Raw genomic sequence first — 25,787 nt, 5'->3', positions numbered from 1 at the left:
TACAGGGGTAGCAATGGTGTAGAATTGGGAAGCCCCAGAAGCGCTCGGAGTAAGTTATTATGTGCCACGGCTAAGGGTGAGAAATCACTGAAGCCCCAGAGTTCCGCACCATATAGAATTGAAGCCCCCACCTTGATGTTATAAATTTGTAATGCGGGAGCAATAGGCTTAGATTTTGATTGTTTTGATAGATAACTAGATCCTGGTCACAACAAAAAGCCTCAAAACAGTTAAGGGCGTCCTGCAGTCCCCTTTGAGTTCTCGACAACAACAGAGTCTCGTCTGCGAACATCAGAAGGGGAATGTGCCAACCCGCAATTCTAGGTGCCTCTGTTGGTTGTTTGTCAAAGTACTGTGTAACTATGTTGATAAACAGAGAAAAAAGTGTAGGGACCAGAACACACCCCTGCCTGACTCTCATTCCAACCTTAAACTTGCTCGTCACATTTCCTTGCTTCCCTCATCGAACCTGGGAATAATTTGCGTGGTGCAGCCTAACCATGATATTCAAAAGTGCTTAAGATAGTCCCATCGAGCGGAGGGCCTGCTCTAGTTTGGCCTGAGGGACCAGGTTGAAAGCTATCTTTAAGTCCATGAAAGCAGCGTAAAGCGACCCCCCCCCCCCCTCCCAGAGTTACAACCTTCCAATGAATAGCCGCAAACCTAAAGGCCGATCAACTATACCAGTATGGGGGCGAAAGCTGGCCTGTAAAGGTGTCAAAATAGTATTGTCCTCAATCAAAGATTAAAGTCTACCCAGGACCAGTCTTGCCACCACTTTCTGGATACTTTCGATCAGGCTAATGGGCCTGTAATTATTAGGAAGGGAGCGGTCCCCTTTTTTGAAAATTGGGATAATCTCCGCTCCCGCCCATGTTTTTGGCGGGGGTGCTCCATTTGCCACTGCATTAGCCAGAAATAGTATATAAGCCCAAGTATCAGGGTCCGATAAGAAAAGATCAGCCGGGACACAATCTGGACCCGGAGCGAGATCGCTCTCCCATTTACAGCCCTGAGGCTTTTAGCTAAACAGAGACCCTTGAGATGCAAAGCTGCATCGGTCCATTTCTTTACAGGTGGGATTGAAAGCTGGGGAATATCCCACTTGGTGTCGTCCTCCCTTCCTAAATCGGCATCTTCAGTGTCTAAGGGCTCGAATGTACAATTAAAATCTCCTGCTAAAATAACATTACTTAATATACGAAGAGTTCCTAAAAAAACATTCTAAATCTACCATTGCTGGCAAAACTTTACCACCTGGAGCCCCTCTAGCATAGACATTAATCAAGAGAAGATCAAGAATTCCCTTTTTTTTAAGCTTTAAAACCAAAATATCTGGACTCTCCAGGTTGACTTCCTGAACAATCCTATCCTGTCTAACCCAGACAGTCAAGCCTCCTGATGGCCTACCCCTATTCCCAGGAATCGCGTGCTTTGAATAATTACGATAACCTGGGAAGAAAATGGACGTTAAAGCCCAGGTCTCTTGGAAGAGCCAAATGTCACACATCACAATAAACTCTGCTCAATCGGCAGAGCCAAGCCTTAGAGAGAGACCTGCAATATTCCATGAAGCCATGGTGAAATTGTGTTGATTCGGTAGGGTTTTAAAGGGCAAGGATAAACCGGCCCTTGTAATTCGTCTCTCTCAGCTGTCCCACCCTGAAAACTGAAACAATTCCAAGGAACTAGAGGAGCTGGTAGGGGGTCAAACTGGCTCAAGCCAGTGTGATCCTTAGTAGAAACAACCTCATTTGTATTAGATGGAACCTGGGGGTCATTCTCATAACAGAATTGAGAACTCCCAGAAATACTTTCGTCACAACCAGCGAACACATTAAGGGCGGGATACAGAGAAGAGGGTATGGCCCAAGGGTGGTTTGTAAGACAGCCCTCCTCATATGGGGGCCTCTGGGGGAAAGCATGATTAATCTCCAGTCAATCAAGCTCCTCCAATTTTAACAGAGGATCAAATCTATTCCTCAGGCACAATGTACCATGCTTGTCAGGGAGAACATCTAACGTTGGGTGACAGAGACCTAACCCACCAAATGAGTAGACCTTCCACCTCAGGTGATCTGGGCCTCCACTATAGGTCGGTTTACCCATCAGGTAGAAGTAACCCAGGGGCAGTAGCCTAAGGGGGCTCGATTGATTAAAAGACCCCCACTTGAGTTTGTAGTCAACCACTCTGTAATCCCTAAAATTTATAACCACACAATCCTCTGGAATGTCCTTGCACCTATTCCCAAGCCAGCTAACCCTTCGAACAAACCAGATTTCCCCCTGGTCTTTCCCCGAGAGCGGTCTGTTCCTGTTTAGCCAGAACGTTATTTTGTTCTTTAATTCAACAAAAGATTCTGAACGATCTGGCTTCAGCTCAGGTATCCGTGCTAATATAACAACATAGGGGGATGACTCGGGGGCAGATTAATGCAGGGTAATTGGTTGTTGCTTTCCTTATATGGTATCCCTCTAGTTGGACCCATAGACTGAAGCACTCGAAGGGACTGCTTGGAGTTAGGACCCTGGCGGTAGTTTTTGTCTGTACAGTGTTCACCTCGACAGTACTAGAAAAACTTCTAAAAGGAGCACTTGTTATTTGATTGGGCTGTGGAGCCGAGGGCAATGCTGGGCCTATCAAGGGGGCTATTTGGACAGCAGATGGTAGTCTAACTGGGGGCGGAGGCAGATTCTCAGGAGTGGCCTCAATACCCGGAGATTTAGCAACTTGGGGGGGGGGTAGAGGAGAGGGGGGGGGAAGTGTGGTACTTCCTGTGTCCCCCCCCCCCCCCCTGTTTTCAAAAGGGTGACTACTACTTTATCTATCCAACTCTAGATTGTTTTCACCTGTGAATTTATTAGTTGGTCAATATGTGATTGTAGGTCGGAGATTAGTTGGCACGCCCAACTAGGGGGTGCCTGCGATCGTGGTACGTGCTCTATATCCTCCCCTACTCTCCAATTATTATCTTCACTCGGGGCAAAATGATTTTTACCTAATTTGGCCCCCTTGTGTTTAATTTTCCTCAAGATGACCCCCTTTGTTTTTTTTTGTAAGAGGTGCCTTACCCTTGACTTTGATTTTGCGTTGAGCTTCTGTACTCGGTTACTGTACACAGGGAATCTCCTGGACAGGCAACGCTAAAGAATCACAAAGGGAATTAAGAATGGTGTATGTCTCAGTCTCTTGGGGCATAGGAGTGGGGTCAATTTGCGGAGTGAGCGATAAACACCTTTCGGTGCGCTCAATTTCGCATGGCACCGCACCAATGGCTTTTTGAAGCATTTTATCTATTGCGATGGGTTGATTAGATGTGGTGAAAAGAGTACCCTTTTGCTTTGCCAGAGGTCGGAAGTGGGGGGAGATAGTTTTACCCGTTTTGGATGACCTAGTTCGCACAGTACTTGCCATTATCCTTAGGTGACTCGGGAAAGGTGACTAAGAGTTTTTCATATTTGTGTCGCGACTGCAGTCCAAATTAATACACAATATTTAGTAGTTCAAACCCACCCAAGTCTATTCGGTGTACAAACACCCAACTCTGCTGTACTAACAATACAAATACCAGAGTCTTAGGGGGTATGGCCCAGTCCAGTCGCTCCCAGTCACGGACAGGCACAGACAGGCCCGCCCTTTGTCCTGGGCTTAGTCACAGCTTCGTCCCGCGCCACAGAGGAAGAGGAGTGGCTTTTAAGCGTGGTAACAGCGCTTATCCCTGACTCGCAACAGGTGGAGAAGCAGCGATGCACCCTGGGGGCTGTAGTCCAAACCCTGGGTGTAGACGCTGGGGTGTTCGTTACTTGGGGAAACAGGCAGCCCTCGTCCTCTCACCGCCACCTGCACACCCCGCCTCGCCAGTCACAGGGCAAACAAAAAACAGGCTCAATAGAGGCTCAGAATGCGCAGGGATGATGGCAGCGCTTTTCAGCGTGGTAACAGCACGTCTCTCTGACTCGCAACAGGTGGAGAAGCAGTAATGCACCCTGGGGGCTGTAGTCCAAAGCCCGGGTGTAGACGCTGGGGTGCTCATTACTTGGGGGAACAGGCAGTCCTCGTCCTCTCACCGCCACCTGCACAGCCCGCCTCGCCAGTCACAGGGCAAACAAAAAAAAGGCTCAATAGAGGCTCCCAATGCGCAGGGATGATGGCAGTGCTTTTAAGCGTGGTAACAGTGCGCCGCCCTGACTCGCAACAGGTGGAGAAGCAGCAATGCACCCTGGGGGCTGTAGTCCAAAGCCCGGGTGTAGACTCAGGGGTGCTCGTTACTTGGGGGAACAAGCAGCCCTCCTCCTCGTCCTCTCACCGCCACCTGCACACCCTGCCTCACCAGTCACAGGGGAAACAAAAAAAAGGCTCATTAGAGGCTCCCAATGCGCAGGGATGATGGCAGCGCTTTTAAGTGTGGTAACAGTGCGTCTCCAGGGGTTTAGCCAGGTTCTCTCGCCGTTGTCTATGACTACTCTGTTAGGAGGATCCACCGCAGGATCACCAGAACACCCATCTCTGCTCAGGTTCCTGCAGTTGGTCCCTGACCTCATTGCGGAGGCCTTGGAGAAGGTTTAATCCCTGGTTTTGGAGTCCGGTGTGTACCCGCAGGGCTGGAAGGAGGCAGTTGTTATCCCTCTGATGAAGAAGCCTTTGGGGGATCCTATCGATTTAAAACCATTTTCCCCAAACTCCCTGCTGCCTGCTCCAGCGAAAATCCTGGAGAAGCATGTTAGACAGGAATTGGCCCAGAATCTCCTGCATCAAGAACTCCTGGACCTTTCTCAAAACGGGTTCAGGAGTTATCACAACATTGAATCGGTGCTTATACCGACTGCTGATGCCCTCAGCAGGCAAGTTGACCGGGGAGGGGGGGCTTTTCTGGTATTGCTAGACCTCCCCGCAACCTTTGACACCGTATCTCTATCTGTTGGTGCAAATGCTGCATCAGGTCGTGCTGGAGGATAGGGCACTTAATTTGTTGGAATCCTTCTTTCTGGTTTAGGATGCTTACAGTTCGCGGTGGAGGGTTCAGAGCTAAACCATTCCGACTCCCTTGTGGGATTCCTCGAGGGTCCTCCCTAAGCCCAACCCTATTTAATTTGTATGTCGCCCCTCTGGCCTTCGTTTCAATGTGTCCTATGCAGATGACACCCAGATCATTACCATCTACGAATACTGAGAAAAGGTGGCTGACCGGTTTAGGGCTTGCATGACGGAAATCAGCATTTGGAAGAGAGATAAGTGGCTGAAAATGAACGGGGAGAAAACAGAGAGTGTTGTCTTTAGAATGGATAGCTCGATTTTGACCAACTGTTTGATAACAACTTGACTTTCGATGCCCAGGTTATTAAAACGGTGAACTTCTGCTCCTGGATCATTAAGATCTTGAAGAAAATCCTGCCTCTTCTACCGAAAGAGCTGAAGGTGTCAGTAGTCATTGCGCTTATTACATCTCGCCTGGACTACTGCAATGCCCTTTATCTAAATGCCAACTAGTACTTTCTAAATAAGCTCCAAATCATCCAAAATGCAGCAGCATGTTTGGTCCTGGGATTCCTAAAATATTTTTCAGTCATGGTTGGATTGACATCCCTACATTAGCTGCCAGTGCAGAAGCTTGTGTCCTTTAAAAGCCTCTGCTTGGCTGACAAGTCTTGCCATTCATAGAGGTCAACTTACCTTAGGACGGCCTTGTTGGTGTGCTCCATGGAGGCCTTTGAGATCAGCAGGACGAAGCAAGGTGATAGTACCCAGGTGTAGGAAAGCCAGGCGGGGGAACGGACTTTCACAGTGGCAGCTGCCAGGTTGTGGAACTCTCTCCTGGAACACATCCGCAGTTTAAACTCGTACCTAAGCTTTCGTAGGCAAGTGAAAACATCGAACTAGTCCTTCCTTTTAGTTGTGGGTTGGGAGAGGTTTTCTGTGCGTTTTGTCCTCACCTTTATACAGTCTCCTCCGGTTCGGCTCTTTGATGCCTTTTGGTTTAACACGCTCTATGAATCCTACAGTTGCAATTGCAGCTAAATGAGTGATTGGAGCAGGTACTCCATTACACCATATACTTGTTGTTTTTGATTGCAGTGCACAGAGGAACATCTGTTCACTTTAATGAACTTCTGAACTACAGCTCAGAACGGTCCTTTTACTAGGAAGCTGGATGAGGTTCCATCAGAACCCTTGGTAAAAAGGTGAAGTTGGCTAGTCAGATAGATGAAAGGGGCCAGGAGTGTGTGGCAAGAAGCGGGTGCCAACAAGGAAGATTATACATGGGGTGGGAGCCTCAAATTGTGCAAACATCTATGCTGAGGTCCGACTTTGACTTGCACAGCTTGCCAGTTAGTGTATTGTATTTATTGTCCGCTCTGGTTCTACCAAATGCTTGAAATGGAAATCTAAAAGTGTAGGTGCTCACTGTCCCAGAGTACCTGTTTGCTACTGAGAAGCACTGGTACTCTCATACTAAAAGTATTGCATCCCTGCTGAGAAGTGCAGGTACTCTCCCTTTCAGTACATGCGAGCAGCTGCTCAACTAAAGTACTGGTTCTACCAGACTCCTCGGATCGCTTTGCGCGTTAGAGGTCCAGGGAAAACTGCACAGCCTGAAGAAGCCTTTGTCCTGCAATACACATCTGGCACAGATAACCACTGATTGGATGGTCTGTCCGGCATAGGTTTATCCATGTGGGGACATAGTCTTTACAACAAACACACACACACACACTTTCTCTTACAATAACACTGCATTTCTGTGTTTCATGTGTGCCCATGTTAGCTCACGTGAAGTGCTGAGCTGCATAAAGGAAGTGGGGGGTGGGGGGGCTAGAGCAAGCAGTATGCGAATCATAAGGGGCTCATCAGCAATTCTGCCAGTGCCTAAAATATATTGCAGAAACATGCCCTTTTTCTATAGTGAACCACGACATCATAATAACACATACCTTTTCTACAGTAATTCAGTCTTAAATAGTGGATAGGAAGCTGTGACAAGCCCCCTACTGCTGTGTGGTACAGAGTGAAGCTATGAGTAAGCCGACATTGACACAGGGACCAATTTGTTGTGCTTTTTTATGTGTACACAAAACTAGAAAGCCATTATTTTGTTGAACCAGCTGAGGTTCCATGTAACGCAGACTTACCTGCATTAGTGAGGCTGCCAGGGTAAATAAACGGTGATGGTGCACGGGCATGCAGCGTGGGGGATGAATGAGGGCACGGCTAAAGATGTTGAATAAGAGCTTTACAAACCTAGTCATAATTTATTTTCTGCTGAGGATCGAATTTTCTTTATAGTAAATTTCTCTCCGCGTTTTGAGGAATAAAGCAGAAATCTGTGCATTTGAAAAAAGAACATGCTTTGGCTGTGAATCTTTTTCACTTGGACAAACACAGCCTGTATAACCTAATGATGCTCCATTTTGTATCTTGAGCTCTTGCAGAGGTTCTTTGCAAAGGACGTGACCTCTGAAAACACTGAGGAGATTCCCTGTCCAAATCTTAAAATATTTCACATCTGTTTTTATTTTATAAGAATGTAACTGTAGTTTAACAGGGAGAAATAGATACGTGCTTCAAAGAGGAACCCATACTCTTAACAAATATATTTGTTGAAGCCTCCCCCAATCTTTCTGTGCTGAATGTTTTTATTTTTTGTCAAGAGTTTTATACATGCTTTGTTTTTTTTTTAGGTTCAGAAATTAGGAGCGGAAAAATCATGGGAAAGGGTAAAGCTAATAAAACAAATTCTAAACTGATCATTGGAGGGTGGAACAGTAGTCAGTAGATGGATGTGTTGGCAGCAGAACTGGGTGATTTTGATGAAAACTGTTGTTAGCTAGGAGAGTAGACTTTTGAGGACTTGGGTTGGTAACTTATTGGCCGTGCTGTATTTCCGGCTCAACATTGTGGTTTCCTACTTATCTTTCTATGTCGCTGATTCAGAATGGTGTGCCAGTGTTTTATGTTCTGTAGTTAGTTCTGCATGGCTCCTACTGATTGCAGACAGTACCTAAACCAATCTGATTTACAGTGCATAATAAATCAAAGAGCAGGGTGTGCTATACCAAGAAGGACTTTGTGATTTAATGTTGCATTTTTGGCAGGAGAAGGGGCGGAGCTGGTGAAAAATGGAGAGGGAGCAGGTGAGGGGGTGTTGCAGAAGTATCTGTCACGAAACACTCGGTCAGTTAGATCACTTCTGATTTATCAAGCCTACGTAAAATTCATATGGTATTGTACATTTTTTATGTATTGAATTATAATCTTCTTAGCAAGTGAACCATGATGTTGATTGTGTGTAGGTGCTCAGAGAGACACGAGTAGATTTTCATTGAGATGAGGAGTAACATGGAGAGTGGGGGACATTTTGTATATTGGTTACTATTGGAGGATGGCAGGGCACGTTCCTGTTCTGAGGTATCACTGTTCCCACCTTCTGCTAAAGGCTTACTTCTGGAGGACTAACACAACTAATTCTCAGAACCGGACTGAAAATGGCATGTTACTGGAGAAGGGCACAGCTTTGCAACCTTCACAGCAGTTGTTGTCAGATTAGTGCGGCTTGATGCAAAGGGTTGGGTATGCCTGTCTGCGCACATATCAGGAGAGGGTGATAATGTGTAATGTTTCAAATGTTTACTAGCCCTCTCGGTGTTCCTCCAGTTTTACAGTGTTAATGTGCGCTCGTTGTGCTCGTGTGCCCCTTGTTGGGGAGTCGGACTACAATATTAAAATACGAATTCTAAAATGTGTGGGACCAGGTGCACACTGCCCTCAGGAGGGACTCCATTACTGCCGTTAATGGGAAGAGAGAATTACTGAGTTTACGGATGCCGTGCCAGGGGGCGCCTAGGAAATCATTGCGGATCCGAGAAGCTATTTCTGCATATTTGATCTCTCGTTAAACGGTTGGTGAGAGCCCGTGCATGCCTAGGTTAGTTTTCCTTTATTCATTCTACAGTTTAGCGCTCTCTTCTCTAGCTCTGAACATTGTGTGCCGTTTGCTGTGCAGTGTGGAGCTGAATTCAGTAGTGCAGAGGGGCGCCTCCGTTTGATTCCAGTATAATACCCTGACAGACCAGACGGCATTAATCTATGCCTTTGTCATATCTGCTTAGAGGCGAAGCTAAATGTGCAGCAGTGACGTGAGAAGGCTTTTTATGAATCAGTCAAAAAGCCATACCTATTAGTGACGTACCTCAGTATCGTTAAAAAAAAGGCTTTTAACCTTTCTTTCACTATGAAAATGAAAATAGCAACACATCAAGTTTATATATATATATAAGCGGGGTGATTATATTACACTTGAGCGATCCAGTGTGCTTGAGATTTGTTTTTCACACTTTTATTTTATTTTTTGTTTTTCAGGTCATGGAAAGACTCCAAAGGATGCCGCATCGGTGCGGGCTACACATCCAATCCCCGCTGCCTGTGGGATCTACTACTTTGAGGTCAAAATTGTCAGCAAAGGAAGAGATGGGTAAGTGTGGCAGCGGTGCAGTGATTTGCACCTATCACTGTTGCATTAATACCTGTGAATCCATTCCACTCTCCAAGCGTTCATCTTTTTCTTTTCTTATATTCCATAACACTGTGACCTTTTGTAACCAAAAGCACTGACTTAACAAAAACGTGCAAGCTTTGTTCGGTGTCTCATTGTGCGATGTACAATTCTGCAAGTCCAGCAATGCAGGGCTGCGGGTTTTGGGGAACGGAAGCTTTGTGTGTCGCAGGCTCAGCTGCAACACTGCAGAATTCTAGGGTGTAAAATGCTCCGAACCTATCAAGGCTTCATTTCTATTCAGAATGGAGCTTTCTTCCCAGGTGGTATATTTAGTACTATACATGGGTCCATGGTCAGGCAACAACAGACTGCAGTCCAGCCATGTTGCATTTCTTTGTATTGCGTAGTAAGGTTGGCCGAGCCTGGATGTTGTAAAGCTCATTGGGAATTTTGAGGAAGCACGATGAAGCGTTGGAAACGAGCTTGTGCAGTGTGGCTCACCTGCAGTCTGCTATTTCATGAACACAAATAGCATTTTGAGTATTAATGGTTAAACCCAAAAGACTAAAAAATATGTAAATAGGACTTTTCCTTAGGTGCTCAGGCTGATGTAGGTCGTCATTTGCATCTATACTTGACTGTTCAATATATGCATACCATAAACATGTTGTCTTTTGGTGCTTGAAAGACAAGTATAACTGTAATTCAACAGTACTCCTTTTCGTTACCTTTTTAGGATTTAAAGCTTAGTTTGCTGTTTTGGCATCTGAACCTGTGACCTGGCAGTTACAGGCAGGTGCTCACCTCAGTGAGTTGTTTTGTAGTGAAATGGCAAGTAGTTTTACAGAGGACACACCAAGCTCCCTATGTTAAAGATGCAGCGCCTTGCAGATTAACACATCCAGAGTCAAAAGAGAAATCGGAAACAATTGTTTCAAATATCAAAAACTTTGGGTAGTGGTAGGTCCTGTAGAAACCAGTGCACTCTTTCCAGAAGTTGCATCGTAGGATAGTCTTTATTGGGCATTTTCAGACAAGACCATGTTTTCGTAGTAACTTCCTTTATCACCATTCCCCTGACTATTAAAAGCATGTTAAGCGTAGATTTTGAAATCCTACATGGCACCAGATGGTCGGTAGTTATTTTCTTTTGTCTTGGCTGCCCTGATGGTTTGTCTCAGACTCTTCTCTCTTCCCTCTTAGGGATTTTGAGATTTGAGGGGGGTGGTCTTGAGAACCACGTGGAAGTCCCAACTGGACTACTATTAGAATAGTTTCCAACCTGGGGACCTATGTGACACAGAGCAGCTTACCAATTGATGTCCTAAAATAACATATGAAGTAAAAAGGATAAAAAAAAGGTTGCCACAATGTATGACATATTCAAAACGAAAGAACGTCTTTTCATTTTTTCAAGAGAGATTTTGAAGTTTGCATTATAAATGTTTCTTTTAATTTACTTTATATTCTTTGCTTTTTTGTTTTTTAGAGAATAGGCTATACATTTAGGTAACATCATACATACTCAAAGTACTAATGATACACATGAAGATAAACAAAAAAATAAAGAAGAAAGAACAATAGAGTACCACGGTCACATGTATACGAGATCAGTTGTCTGTCTCATCATAACTTATTAATATACAAAGGAACAATAATACTTTGATGAATACTGCGCCATAAGTAAATGTTAACCTGTCAGTTTATGGGGAAGCAAACTCAGGGTTGTCATAAATCTAAAAAAATAAATAAAAAAAATATTCCATATATAATCAAATTATTGCAAGTAACTTTCATCTTTAAATCTCCCTCGAAGCATTCCAGAGTGCGGGAGAAATAAGCAACTTAGTTTTGAAACAATGCATCTTTTAGTCCCATGAGACATTATCTTAGACCACTGTCTTAATGGGTCGGAGGGAATACTTTTAGAATTACTGAAAATTCGACTTGCCTCTCTTAATAATGTGTGTTGTACATCCTGCAATTTCCAACTTCAAATCCTGGAAGGAGAATACCAAAAAGTAACAATGAGTTGACATAGTGATGTAGCATTAGACTGCCATGTCCATGGCGGATGTGACATGTCATGCAAGCCTGTGCTGGTTGTCCCATACATGTACTATGTTATTGATTTACCTACCCCTTCTAAAAAAAAAGGGAGGTCTTGAAATGTTTCTCTTTGCTTATACTCTGGCGTTTAGTTTGTGTTGTATCAGTTTACAAGAGTGCTCTTCTTGATTGTTGGATATCTCGTTTTTTGCTGGTTGCTTTGTAAAATGCGGTGATTGTCAACATGCTGCTCTTTTCATTATGGCTCATTTTGGTTTGCTTACAACTTCCTGTGGGCATTCTGAAAGCTTCCCTCAGAATGCATTTCACCCATTGCCTACTATTGGCTTTGTGGTTTGTAACTCATGTTTGCTTTCTTTCTATTTGCTGGCTTCATTTGTTTTAGGCAGTCCAGCTTGAATTGGTCCCTCCTGTGAGTATACTTTGTTTACTGTATCCTTCCGAACACTCACTTTCTGCAAACAGTCCTTTACATTATGTTTTTACCTGTTCACATTTGCTGTGCATTGAAAGACAAAGGTCAACTGTCAGGCTCTGTCTTCTGAGGGAGCTTGGTGTTCACCTTTCATTTGCTAACTTCAAATTGAGAGAATTTTGTGACAATCCATCCTACTGAGTATCCATGTGAGACGAAAGGCTGTAGGATGTTTTTTCTAGCACACAACAAAAATGAACTATGCTGATATTTCAGAATTAGGAAGGTAGAAATTAAGCTAATGTTTTGTAATTCTGAAGTGTGGTGGAAATATATATTTTTGTCTACGATCAAAACCTATCAATACACTAGATGATGACATTTCCACACATTATCATTTGTGTGCAGTAAAACTGTAGATCTGTGCAAATGTAAGGCTCATTTCAATTGGAAATGAGTTGTCCATGATGGCACCGTGCTACCACACCATGAATACTCCACCCTACGCCACTCCACTCCACTCTACAACACTACACTCTACACCACTCAACAACACTTTACTCCACTCTATTCTATGCCATGCCACTTCATTCTATGACACTCCATTCTATGACATGCCACTTCAAGTCCCTCCACGCTAGGACACTCTGACACATCACTCCACTCCACACCCCTCCACTTCACACCCCATCCACTTACCCCACTCCAATCTACCCCATCTACTGCACTCCAATCTGCCTCACTTCATGTCCCTAAAATCTACTCCACTCAATCCTCCCTACGCCACTCCACTCAGTCTACCCCATTCCACTCCAATGTACTGCACTCTTCCTACCTCACTCCATTATGCACTACTCCACTACAAAGTACACCATCCCATCCATCCTATTCCACTCTACCCCACTCCATTCCAGTCTACCCAACTCCATTTTAATCTATCCAACTCTACCCCACTCCAGTCTACTTCACTCCAATGTACCCAACTCCTCTCAAATCTTCCCCACTCCACCCCAATCTACCCCACCTCCGATCTACCACAGTCTACCTCACTCTACTCCAATCTACCCCACTCCAGTCTAATCCATTCCAATCTACCCCACTCCACTCTAGTCTAACCCACTCCAATGTACCCTGTACCCCAGTCTGCTCCACTCTACCCCGTTCAACTCCAATTTAACCCACTCCGCTCTAACCCACTCCGCTCTGCTCTAACCCACTCCGCTCTGCTCTAACCCACTCCGCTCTGCTCTAACCCACTCCGCTCTGCTCTAACCCACTCCGCTCTGCTCTAACCCACTCCGCTCTGCTCTAACCCACTCCGCTCTGCTCTAACCCACTCCGCTCTGCTCTAACCCACTCCGCTCTGCTCTAACCCACTCCGCTCTGCTCTAACCCACTCCGCTCTGCTCTAACCCACTCCGCTCTGCTCTAACCCACTCCGCTCTGCTCTAACCCACTCCGCTCGGCTCTAACCCACTCCGCTCGGCTCTACCCCACTCCGCTCGGCTCTACCCCACTCCGCTCGGCTCTACCCCACTCCGCTCGGCTCTACCCCACTCCGCTCGGCTCTACCCCACTCCGCTCGGCTCTACCCCACTCCGCTCGGCTCTACCCCACTCCGCTCGGCTCTACCCCACTCCGCTCGGCTCTACCCCACTCCGCTCGGCTCTACCCCACTCCGCTCGGCTCTACCCCACTCCGCTCGGCTCTACCCCACTCCGCTCGGCTCTACCCCACTCCGCTCGGCTCTACCCCACTCCGCTCGGCTCTACCCCACTCCGCTCGGCTCTACCCCACTCCGCTCGGCTCTACCCCACTCCGCTCGGCTCTACCCCACTCTGCTCGGCTCTAACCCACTCTGCTTGGCTCTAACCCACTCTGCTCGGCTCTAACCCACTCTGCTCGGCTCTAACCCACTCTGCTCGGCTCTAACCCACTCTGCTCGGCTCTAACCCACTCTGCTCGGCTCTAACCCACTCTGCTCGGCTCTAACCCACTCTGCTCGGCTCTAACCCACTCTGCTCGGCTCTAACCCACTCTGCTCGGCTCTAACCCACTCTGCTCGGCTCTAACCCACTCTGCTCGGCTCTAACCCACCCCGCTCGGCTCTACCTCCTCAGCTCTAATCTACCTAACTCTACTAAGTCTACCCACCCATTCTACCCCACTCAACCCTACCCAACCTGACTCCAGTCTGGCCCACTCAACTCTGCTACAATCGAACCCAATCTACCCCACTCCAGTCTACTTCAAATGTAACCCGATCTACAATCTTTCCAATTCCACTATACCCAAATCTACCCAACACCACGCTACGCCAGACTACCGCATTCCACTCTACCGGAACCTACCCCACTCCAATCTACCCTATTCCACTCTACCCCAATCTACACCACTCCAATCTACCCTACCCCACGAACTTTTAGCTGAACAGCAGCCACACTAGTGTACAACATGGCTAAAACGAACTACTAAAGCAGTAGCACTTGCAAAGGTGAGCCCAATCAACTTTGCCAATGCTTGTTTGTCTCTGGTAGTAAAAATTGCTTTTTGTGTACAACTTCAAGGCCAGTGAATTTGCTAGCCTTTTGAAAAGGCTATGACCTGTGCCTGCAGGTACTTGAGGGATTTGCATAACTGATTGCACTAATAAGCTATACCCAATCCTGACAAAGAACGCTCACCATATTTGATGCTGAATCGGTGTAGGTCTGCTCCACAGTGTAGTCTCGCATTAGCTTTGAGTGGCATCTTTCCATCAATCTGGCCAAATGTAAACATTTGAGGCATTGTTTGTGATTCTTGTTCTGACACATTTGCTATCACCTCATCCACCTTTACTACCAGTGATCATTACTTCAACCCTGGCCTTTACAGAGATTGTGACTGTTAATTCGACCTGTTATTTCATAGGCTGGCAGATGTACTGTTCAAGTACCAATCCTAGTAATTTGATCCTCAGAGCTATGTAAGGTGATTGTGATGTCCACGTTCGAAGTAACGATTAGCTGAAGTAAATACTATTGCATTGTTTTGCTTCTCAAGCAGAAATACACATAAGAACAGCTTGGGTATCAGTTATTATGTACAACACAAGGGTCTAGGATGCAGGGAGTGGCTATACCGGCACTGGGTAGGATGGTGATAGCAAAAAAACAAAAGGCAGACCCATATGGTTGATGGGCCATGATCTAATGCAAGGCATGTGGTTTTAGCTTCACTCTCTGCTCTATCTATGCTCCCACAGTAGACGACCCGGAGACCCTACACCATGTCAATGCGGTAATGACAAATTGGCCTATGCCTATCCTAGTTTGTGGTGATCTGAATATTAACGGTCTCCATGGACTGTGGAAAAATGATCCGGCCAGGTTTCTGGGCCGAAAAAAGAGAAGTCATAGGGCTCTAATACAAATGATGCAGGATAATGGACTCATTGATTTATGGGAGCAGCAAAATACTGGTGGAGGGGGAGCACGTATTACTCAGCGCCACATAAATCCCTAGCTAGATTGGACTATTTTCTGATTTTATCTGCACTGATATCTATTACCAAAGTTAGAAAGTTACCGCGGGTGATGTCGGATCATAATCCATTGGTCCGAGATATCTCTATCACAAATTATCAAAAAGAAAAATTTAATTGGACCTTAGAGAGAGCCTTGCTACACGACCCCAAGTATGTGACCCAGATGGGCAGCTGGCTAAAAGAATTTTAAAAAACAAATAGAGGCTCTGCTTCTCCCACAATAGTCTGGGATGCTATGAAGGCTGGCATAAGGGGGGAAACTATCAGCTTCTCGATTAAAAAGAAACAAGAAAGAGAAGGAGGAAATAGAGAGCAAGTTAAAAACAATTGCTGTCATCGAAGAGGAATTAACTGAAGCAATCAGGGCTAAGCATGATGTAGCAGGGATACTACAAATACTGGGTATAGCAAAGGCAGTTGTAGGCGAGGCACTCGCAGTTAAAGCAGCAGGAAAATATCTGGCATGGAAGCAGGACCAATATGAGTTCAGCGAACAGATAGGTCGTATATTAGCTATCAGAACCAGACAGGCGGCTACTAAAGGGGAAATCTCACAGATCATTTCAGGGGCAGGGCTTTCAGCCACAACACCAAGGGGGATTTGCTCAATCTTCCAAGATTTCTATCAGAACTTATATAATCCTGACAACAATGCCGATAGCGGCGAAATAGAAAGTTATTTAGAAAGAGCACAAGTAGAGAAGCTGACAGTGGCGGATAAAGCAGGGCTGGAAATGGATTTCACGATAGAAGAAATACAGGCAGAAATCAAAGATCTACCTGCTGGAAAAGCTGTGGGCCCCGATCTCATCCCGCTGGAATTTTATAAAAAATGTTTACCTAGTTTAGCAGAGGACATCTACCAGCTTATGGTGTCTACACAGAAAGGAGCGGCACCTCCAGAGTCTTTGGGGGAGGCCACTATGGTGGTATTCCTGAAATAGAATAAACCTTCAACTGATCCTGATTCTTATAGGCCTATAAGTTTGATGAACAGCGATACGAAGATTTATTCTAAGATTTTAGCCAACCGATTAAGCTCGGTCATAGGCAAAATTATATCCCCCAGACAACATGGGTTTATCCCCGGTAGGGGAACTGCAGACCATATCAGAAGAGTGTGCACACTGTTTGATGGGACGGCAGCCTCACGAGACCCTATGGCTTTAATATTGCTAGATGCCGAAAAAGCATTTGATAGGGTCTCGTGGGGTTTCCTTTGGACTGCATTAGCAAAGGCAAATATAGGTGATGTCTTCATCAAGGCTCTCAGTGCCTTATATAAGAACCCAACGATAAGACTTATGGTAATGGGAGAGCAGAGCGGGATTATAAATATTGTCGGGGAACTAGGCAAGGGTGCCCCTGCTTCCCGCTGCTCTTTGCCTTTTACATAGACGCCTTTATTAGAAAGATAGAGCTAAATGAAAACATTGTACCAATCGCGTTGAATGGATTCGAAACAAAAATCTTAGGTTATGCCGACGATCTAGCTATAACATCTGCTGACCCGGCCGCTGCATTATTGGAAATAGAAAAAGAAGCAAATTTATACGGGGCGCTCTCGGGCTATAAATTAAACCAGAGCAAAGCCCAAATTGTGATTAATAAAAAGGTAACAATGGTAGATCAAAGAATAACAGACTCAGCAGTCTACCTAGGGATAAAAATAACTTCAGATCTCTCTAAGGTAGTCGAAATTAATCTGGGGCCGATGATTAAAAAAGTTAAAAGGGACTTAGATCAAACAATTTGCATTTAACAATAATTGGTCGTTGTAACTTCATAAAAATGACATTTTTGCCTAAAATACTATATCTGTTTCGAACCATCCCGCTGAAATGTAATAATAATTGGTTCAGCGAAATAGAGGGAGTCACAAATCACTTTATCTGGGCCAAGGATAGAACACGGCGAGCATTAAAATTCCTGTCACTACCAAGGGAACGAGGAGGTCTTGCGGCTCCCGACTTCAAGGCTTATTATGGGCGACTGTCTTGCAGTATATTAGAGGGCTAGTGGGCGGGAGTATGGAGGACCAGTGGAGAGGGGGGGAAAGTGTCCCTGACATATGAGTTATTAATTAAGGGTTCTAATAAGTGGCTCCTTACATTTAACGAAGCTAGCTACTATAAAAAAGTTACGTTCAAGACCCTTGGGCCAGCAATATCAATCTGGTCTACTCTCAGGAAGAAAATAAAAATGGGGAGGATGAACTATTATACGCCTTTATTCAAGAATCAACTTCTACCGGTGATATTTCATGACCAAGTAATGAAGAGATGGGATACACTGGGAGTAAAAACTATTGGGGACCTCATAGATATGACGGGCCTTATGACATTCGACCATTTACAGCAGTTATATAACTTAGATCGTAGAGACTTTTTTAAGTATTTACAAATAAGATCAGCATTGGTAAAAAAACAGGGAGGGGACATTAATTATAAGAGAGAGGAAATTATGGAATTTTTAAGAGATAAGAAGGGCTGCTCGATGTCCCAGATCTACGGGGAACTGAGTCAGTTTAAGGAGGACGATTGTGGAAGGGTTGTAGTAAAATGGAATACCAAGTTAAACTTATCTGGTAATGAGGTTGAAAAATCGTTCCAGCTTTTAAACTCAGTGTTAAGAGTAGCCAGTCTACAAGCTCAGCAATATAAGACCATGTTTGAGCTCTATTATACACCACATAGAATTGCTCAATGGGGCGGAACAATGGGGGTAGTCTGTCCTAGATGCTAAGCAACGCAGGCAGACACTATACATATGTTTGCGGCATGTCCAGCCCTGGACCCATTTAAAAATTCAATAGAGAAATTTTTTGATAGAGCATTAGGGATCAAAATCAGTATATCTAATGAAGTTATGGTTCTAGGGGTAACCAGGGACGGCGTAGAAATACCTCAATATGAATTTGTATACTTAGCAATAACAATAACTTAGCAATAACTCTAACTATGTATTGCAACAATGTGGAAAGATCCAAATCCGCCAATATTCCAACAATGGCTATCACAGTTACTAGCGGTATACGTAGTAGAGAAAGCGATTTATGATAAAAAGGGCTGGAAGATAAAGCAATTGGGGAAACGGATATGCGCCCCTATAGCTGATTGGAAGCATAGGCTCGAAAATGGTTAGAGGACTATATCCTTTCCTGGCTTCTCCTCTCTCTCATCTCCCTTTTCCTCTCTTCTCTCTCTCTTCTTTTCTGTCGCCTAGGTGTAATCGGATAATCTGGTTAGCTATCAATGTACGCTGTTTAATCATGTAGAGATATATTGTATAATTTCCTCTTATGTATTTTCTTCATTTATACAAGACGGTGATGTATAAATTGGTGGAAGCAATTGAATAACGAAATGTCTTATTTTGATGATGATGAATAAAAAAAAAAAACATTTAATCTGATCGGGACACCTAGGCCTATCTAGTCTGCCCTTCCCTACCTAGTCTTGATGCACATATCTTGACCTACTGTTTTTTTTTTGTTTCTTTCCAATTACAAATGTTTACCACTTTGGTGATGTGGCCTCGATAATTGTAGAAAATATTCCAGATCAGGTCTTATTAATGTGTATAACTTAAAGAGAATCTAATTTGACTGTTCTTTAAACCTCTCAAAAAGCCATCTTACTCTACCATGTGAACTTGCCACATTGTTCAGGTACTTCAGGTGTATTCCCCTAGATAGCTGATCTTCTAAACGCAACCGTACATCTTGTACCGAGCCCTAGAATTTCTGTTCGCTTATTGCATTACTTATCACTTTGCCTTGAGCCCAGTCTTAAAATAAATACATAAATATATGTCCCATCATGGTATTTTGGGGTATCAGCCCTGCAGCATATTTTTTCATCTTCTTAAAATAAGGTTGAATTATTGGTTGATGCGAGTAGGTTGTGGGCGATTTTGATTGGTATGCAGTCTGGAAGCCAGGCATTCAAGTATTTAAGAAGTTGAGTAGGCGAGGTCTGTTATCTAGGAAATGTGTGGGTCTGACAAAAAGTTTCCTCGGAGAGGATGGTATACTCATGAAGCCACGTTCACTTTGGACTGATTGGGTCACAATTAATGACCGAGTTCAAAAAGTCAGTGAAAAGACAGAGGAACTTAAACTCTGTTAACGACAATTCAGCTGGAAACAGAGTCGAGTTATTTGTTTGTGGACAGTGTCTCCGGTTTCTTTGTTATTGGCTTTTGGGCTGAAAACCTGCTGCTCTTTATATTACGGCTCGTAATCTATAGTTGGTTTTCATGTTGGCCTTTTCCTGTGTGGACGCATCCTGATTGTAGCCACTTCATGGCCTTGAAATGTCCGACCTTTCAAAAAGGTTGGTTTCACCCTTCAGATTTCGAGTTCTCTCATCTCCATTCTAATTTGTGGCTACCTTACCCCCTGTGGTTCTGTCCAGCTGCCAATGTCTGTCTGTGATACTCTTGGTCTAATCTTGTTTTTAGTACATTGCTGTTCAGGTTTTAGTCTTTGTATTAACTGTGCTGTGGTATTCTGTACATTGTTGTCTTCTGTTCCATGAAGATTCACATGAGTGCTGCACAGGCCATATGGTATTGTGCAGTAGACCCTGAAGTAAGGAAGTTAGATAGATTTGGGTTCCATTGTTTTCCATCCGTATGTATCTATTGAAGGAGCTTTAAATTGTGTATTGTGTTTTTTCCCCCTGTAATTGATACTCGATGGCTGTAATGAAACAAGCATTGGAAATGCAATAGGTCTCGCATTAGAAGAGTTGGAGTTATTGGTCTTGTAAATGACATATTTTATTTATTTGTTGGTTTTTAAAATTGCTAAATTGATGGCTTTGTCATTTACAATGCCAATAGTTATAACTTTCGCGAATGTGACACCTATAGCATTTGGAATGCAACATGTTTTGTATTTACGTGACTTAGATGGCAGCTCTGGTCGTTAGGCCACATCTCTAGAGAGCAGGAGAGTGCAGCAGGGGAGAGAAGCACAGCAATGCAATAGGTCGCGCATTAGGAAAGTTTGAGCTATTGGTATTGTAAAGGAGACATTTGTTATTTATGTGCTTGTTTTGGAAATAGCGAATTAATAGCTTTGTTATTTACAATGCCAATATTTTTATCTTTCGCAAATGTGACACCTATTGTAACACAATATGTGTTGTGAGGGTGAGTGAGGTTGAGGGTGAGTGACGGTGAGTGAGGGTGAGGGGGAGGGGTCGAGGGTGAGTGGTTGAGGGTGAGTGAGGGTGAGGGGTTGAGGGTGAGTGAGGGTGAGGGTTGAGGGTGAGTGAGGGTGAGTGAGGGTGAGGCTGAGGGTTTGAGGGTGAGTGAGGGTGAGTGAGAGTGAGGGTGAGGCTGAGGGGTTGAAGGTGAGTGAGGGGTTGAGGGTGAGGGGTTGAGGGTGAGTGAGGGTGAGGGGTTGAGGGTGAGTGAGGGTGAGGCGGTGAGGGGTTGAGGGTGAGTGAGGGTGAGTGAGGGTGGGTGAGGGTGAGTGAGGGTGAGCCAGAGCCTCTTCCCCTCTTGCAGGTGCAGTGTTTTCCGAGTGCCCTTACAAAGAAGGTTATGACCTCACGATTGGGACGTCAGAAAAGGGCTCCTCTGTGGATGAAGTGACTCTCCCAGCATTCAGGTATGGCAGTCACTATGAACACTTTATGGGAATGGAGGAGACTTTTATATGAAGAAACAGTAGCATCAACGTGTAATTCACTGCTGTTCAGTCAAGAAATGCTGACCACATCCGAAGGGCTTCACTTGGTGTTTAAACTAGTTAACTCCCTGTAACACACGTTCTCCCATGATACCCGAGCCAGAATTTGTAGCACAGTACATACCATTAGTTTGATGGCCTTGCAAAGGCTGTGGGCAGGTGCATACAATTGGGCAAGAAGGCCTGAAAGCCCAGTCTACTGACTCAGAAGGCATTCCTTGAAAGCAGGTGGGACATAGATTTTTTCCCTGAGTACCCAGGTGTTCTGCAGAACTCCTGAGGCACTCTAAACTGACCACACAAAATAGAGAGATTACGGTCAGAATTGTGAATGATAAAAGGGATATAGTGGCGTAAAACTGGACACTTTGAAACACTTCTGAAAAATAAGCTTAATTTGCATGTATGCATGAATAAGCCCAGGGCTAGTGTGCTCATTGCATTCTCTGGATAAAAAAAATAACTTCCAGTATATGGGGAAGGTGCCACGCGGACACCGATGCTGTGACGTTGGTTATCCACAGTTGTAATTGGTTTGCACTTCAGACAATTTAAAATAAGAGCAAGATCATTCAATTGATATTTTCTTACATTTTGTGAGACACTTACATTTAAAATGTTCCTCAATTTAGTTAAAAGACCGTAATTATTTAAGTTGTAGGTTTGCAAAGTTATGAGTCAGCTGGGCTTGAAAGTCATCACTCGGAATGATGTCTCTAGACAGGAGTTCAAAGTCAGTGGTGCTCGGGTGAATTATGTTGCGTGTAGAGACCGATCTTTGACTAACGACAGCCCCTTAGAAATTGATGGAGCCTGGTCCTGTTTATGTGAAAACCCCAGCTGCGCAGGTGTCAAAGTTTAAAAAACAATGACTCGCAAGCCATTGTGCTCTCTATGGAATCTGCTGTCGTTAAAATATGTACAATCTGCGCAATCAACGCTGGGCGTGTCATTGTTTTTTTTTTACTTTGACATGCTGCATAGCGGCTCGTGCCGCTGTGTAACATGTCTAAAAAAACATTGACAAAGCCAATATATTCTGAATAGGCAAAAGCTATTGGCTTTGCTAGTGTTTGTTTAAAAGTGAAGTGACATATTGCAAGCTGCAGCGAGAACTTGGCGGAAGTGTCTGGGGAGCAGTCGCCCCTGTTAACTTAAAATAGAATGCAACATTAATTATTTAGGATACAGTTCCAGCACTTCTTGCAAGGGGGTTGGGTAGTGATGGTATAATGAGGAGTCTCTGAGCTCCCGGAACAGACCAAGATCGTAAATGTTGATGTTAGGCAGGTGGCAAACATGGTAGCTTAGGGCAGGGGAGGGGGCGGAGCGGGGAGAGGGAACAGACGGAGCGAAGGCAGATAAGGGGAGGGGGGAGGAGAAATGCGACACGGCGGGAGGGGGCGGAGCGGGGAGAGGGAACAGACGGAGGGAAGGCAGATAAGGGGAGGGGGGAGGAGAAATGCGACACGGCGGGCAGGGGAGGGGGCGGAGCGGGGGCCTGGAGTGCGGCTGAGGGAACTGATGTGCACGCGCTTTTAAGCTCAATGCGCATGCGCATTGAGCTTAAAAGTCACGGGCACTGCAAGGAATCGCCACGATTCCTTGCAAGTTGGATAAAGAGTGGATAAGCCCCCATAGTCTCGCTTGCTCGATGCGCATGCGCATCGACAGGCGAGACCTAAAAAAGGCTTTAAAGTGTAGGGGAAGTGGCTTAATCAGAAGTGCTAGTGTACCATGGAACTGAAATTAAAAGTGATGGATAGAAGGCGGATGTTACAGAAACGGTCAACTTCCATGATCAACTGGGCTTTATTCTGTGCTACACTTGAAGCTTGAGAGTGTACCGGTGTATAAACGGTGGGATCACAGTTTTATAGTTTACTGAAAAGCTGTATGAAACAATCATTGACAAGTCAAGTACATCTGGCCTTGGCAAGCTGGTGTGGGGGTTATTTTCATTTAATTGTGAGCTTATGCCATAAAAATTGAAAAAAGAAAAGATGCCATCACCTAAATGTGATTTCACAAAAAAGAGAAGACCCTACTGAGTTCCAGGGAACAGGGTACTATCGACAAATTGAGCCAAAGGAAAATCCCTGGACTGTGTGCTAATTGCTCTATAGCTCCTATCTTCATACACAACAATCATTCAGACATTACAGTTATCATACAATGTCAAGCCAACACGAAAATATGACGTTTACAGTCTATATGTTTTTATTAAAATCTTTGTATCCAAGGTTAAAAATCAGACCTATGTCTGCAGTACATAAAAAACAAATTTGTTATACACTTTTGTCAACTCTAATACATGAGAACATATACATGTGCAAATTTACAAATAAAAAATTACATTGATAAGAGAAAAAAGGCAAAAGACGATCATAAAAGTTACACAAAATATAATCCGCTAAGTTCCACACAAATTTTTTCTTATATAATAGCTCTCAGAGACCAAAACAACCCCTTTCCACCATAGGTAATACGTTTTCCCTATTCTTGTTTTGACATGACCCAGTATCCTCTAGTAAATATGATACACAACAATACAAATGGTAGTCAAGATCACAGTATCCAAAATCCAGGTATATCTGTTCCCTGTTTGGGATCTGGCTGGGTTCTATTTTATTGTGCGTCGACGCGTTTCGGTGTTCTCACTGATATGTATACACCTTCTTCAGGACCGCAGTATACGTGGGGTTCATCAATATTATATATCCTTTTCTGTGTGTAAAACAATAGGATACAGTTAGAGGAGGTCTATTTTTTCTTTACTCTACCCTTCAGTTTAGGCCCTGGTACCCATTACACTGACCATTCTAGCCCTAAAATCCTCTATGTGACCATTCCTCTTTTCCCGGGACATCTATGTTGCCCATTAGGCCATTGCCTGTTTAAGGAGACATTTTTCTAACATCATTTAGTGATGTTGCGACTAAAAGATCCGCATAGATACAACAATGCCTGACATCACAATTAAGAAAAGGCTCCCAGGTATCCCTCCGTTATATTTAAGTGTTGGATTCTTGTTATTTCACACCTACATACATCCATTCGCATTCATTCACACACTTTACTCACTTTGCAAGGAAGGGTAAGAGTGTTAACTTCCTTCCAGGAAGGTATATCCTTTTCTTAATCGGTCTCCCCCGTAATGATAAGACAGGTAGAGCTTCCTGTGGGGTCAGATTACACTTTCTTAGATAAGTGGGTTTCTAGATCCCTGACGTTACATTTGTGCTTGGATTTGGTTGTTACCTTTTATTGTTCAGGGCGTCAAAATAGTTCTCTTTTCTGAACAAGAGTGAGAATCCTATTTTGCACCTCTATCGAATAGTGGTATGCTTCTTGTCTTTTGATGCTGGAGGTACATGAGAAAAGAGATAAAAGGAGAATTGCATCATTTCTTATGCATTTACTCTCATTCTATGTTATCAGGTGCATTCGTTTTTTAGGCATTTATTTACCTTTTCTTATTTTTAGAGGGTGCCTTGTAATTTTCTTATTTGAGTTTCGTTCATGCGCTATCTTGATCTTGATATCAGTTAAAATTATTTCTGTGAACAATGGGTAAAAGTGTGTTATTGCAATATCCCTCTCTTGTTTTAGCATTCATGACATTTTTTGACATTTTTTCCCATAGAATAGCTCCTACCTTAGGTAGATTAGAAATCATAACATCGAGGTATAGCGTTTTTCCTTCTGCGTGCCAGCGAACCGGATATGTTCTGTAAAGGAATGACAATGATGTCCTCCATTATTCTATCTCCCTTTCTGCATCTCTTTTGCTTTACATTTTTATCCCATCATTATGGATTCCGCGGGCATTTTGCTGTTCTTAATTTAAATACATGGGCAGTGAGTGATATTTACGTCACTCTTAGCCCTGTGGGGATTTCAAAAAATATGATCTGACAGATGTACTGCAAGGTAAACCCCCCTATTGAGTATTGTTTATCTCCCTGCTCGAGACCTTGATGTGTCTCCCTTATTATTTAGCCCCCCGTTGTCTAAACTGCCTAGTGAGACAATGGGACCAATTTTTAAAAAAAACAGTTTAAGCTATTTGCAAAGAAAACATTTATTTCTTTTCCCTCTTTTGAGCGTACCATGGATATCTGAATACACCCTGGGAAAGAGACCATCTGACAGTGACATTGCAATTTCGCCGCTTTTTTGTTCTAACAGCTTCTCCGGTTTTCTCTACCACCAGCCTTTTCCCCTGGACCCAAATCTTACTCACTGGAATATCGGATGATCCGCGCGTCTACCTCGTCTTCGCGCAAATAAGGACTCTCACACAACTCTGAATATAGTATAAAAGGTCACCTTTATTACCAGGACAGCCAAAGACAGACCCGCAACATAACTTTTCCAACAAACTTTATCTTTATTTATTTCTCCAAACCTTTATATAACCATTTCCTTTTTCCAATTCTTTCTTTTCCGATAACATAACTTGTTTTGATACCATCCTTGAGTTTTCCTTCTTCTTTTTCCATCTCTTCCCCCACCTACCCTCCCAAGCCCTCCCCCTTAGAGAAAGGATGAATCCGCTCTAGATTATCCAATCCC

The 25,787-nt window shown here is 44.1% G+C and overlaps 1 protein-coding gene across 4 annotated transcripts in view; it reads left to right on the top strand.

Annotated features, from left to right (window-relative positions):
* The window catches only part of RANBP9 (RAN binding protein 9), a 467,999-nt gene that overhangs the window by 15,371 nt on the left and 426,841 nt on the right, over window positions 1-25,787 (top strand). For 2 of the 4 annotated variants that reach the window (XM_086950773.1, XM_086950774.1), the window contains exons 2-3: window positions 7,678-7,713; window positions 9,356-9,467. In XM_086950773.1, coding sequence (XP_086806899.1) covers window positions 7,678-7,713; window positions 9,356-9,467 — 148 coding nt within the window. The remainder of the gene's footprint in view (window positions 1-7,677; window positions 7,714-9,355; window positions 9,468-25,787) is intronic. The other 2 variants (XM_086950776.1, XM_086950775.1) reach the window with 1 other exon arrangement.

Source organism: Lissotriton vulgaris, unplaced genomic scaffold, assembly GCF_964263255.1.
Source record: "Lissotriton vulgaris unplaced genomic scaffold, aLisVul1.2 SCAFFOLD_1218, whole genome shotgun sequence".
NCBI lineage: Eukaryota > Metazoa > Chordata > Amphibia > Caudata > Salamandridae > Lissotriton > Lissotriton vulgaris.
Note: the sequence above shows the minus strand (reverse complement) of the source record. Positions and strands in the feature narration are given on the sequence as shown.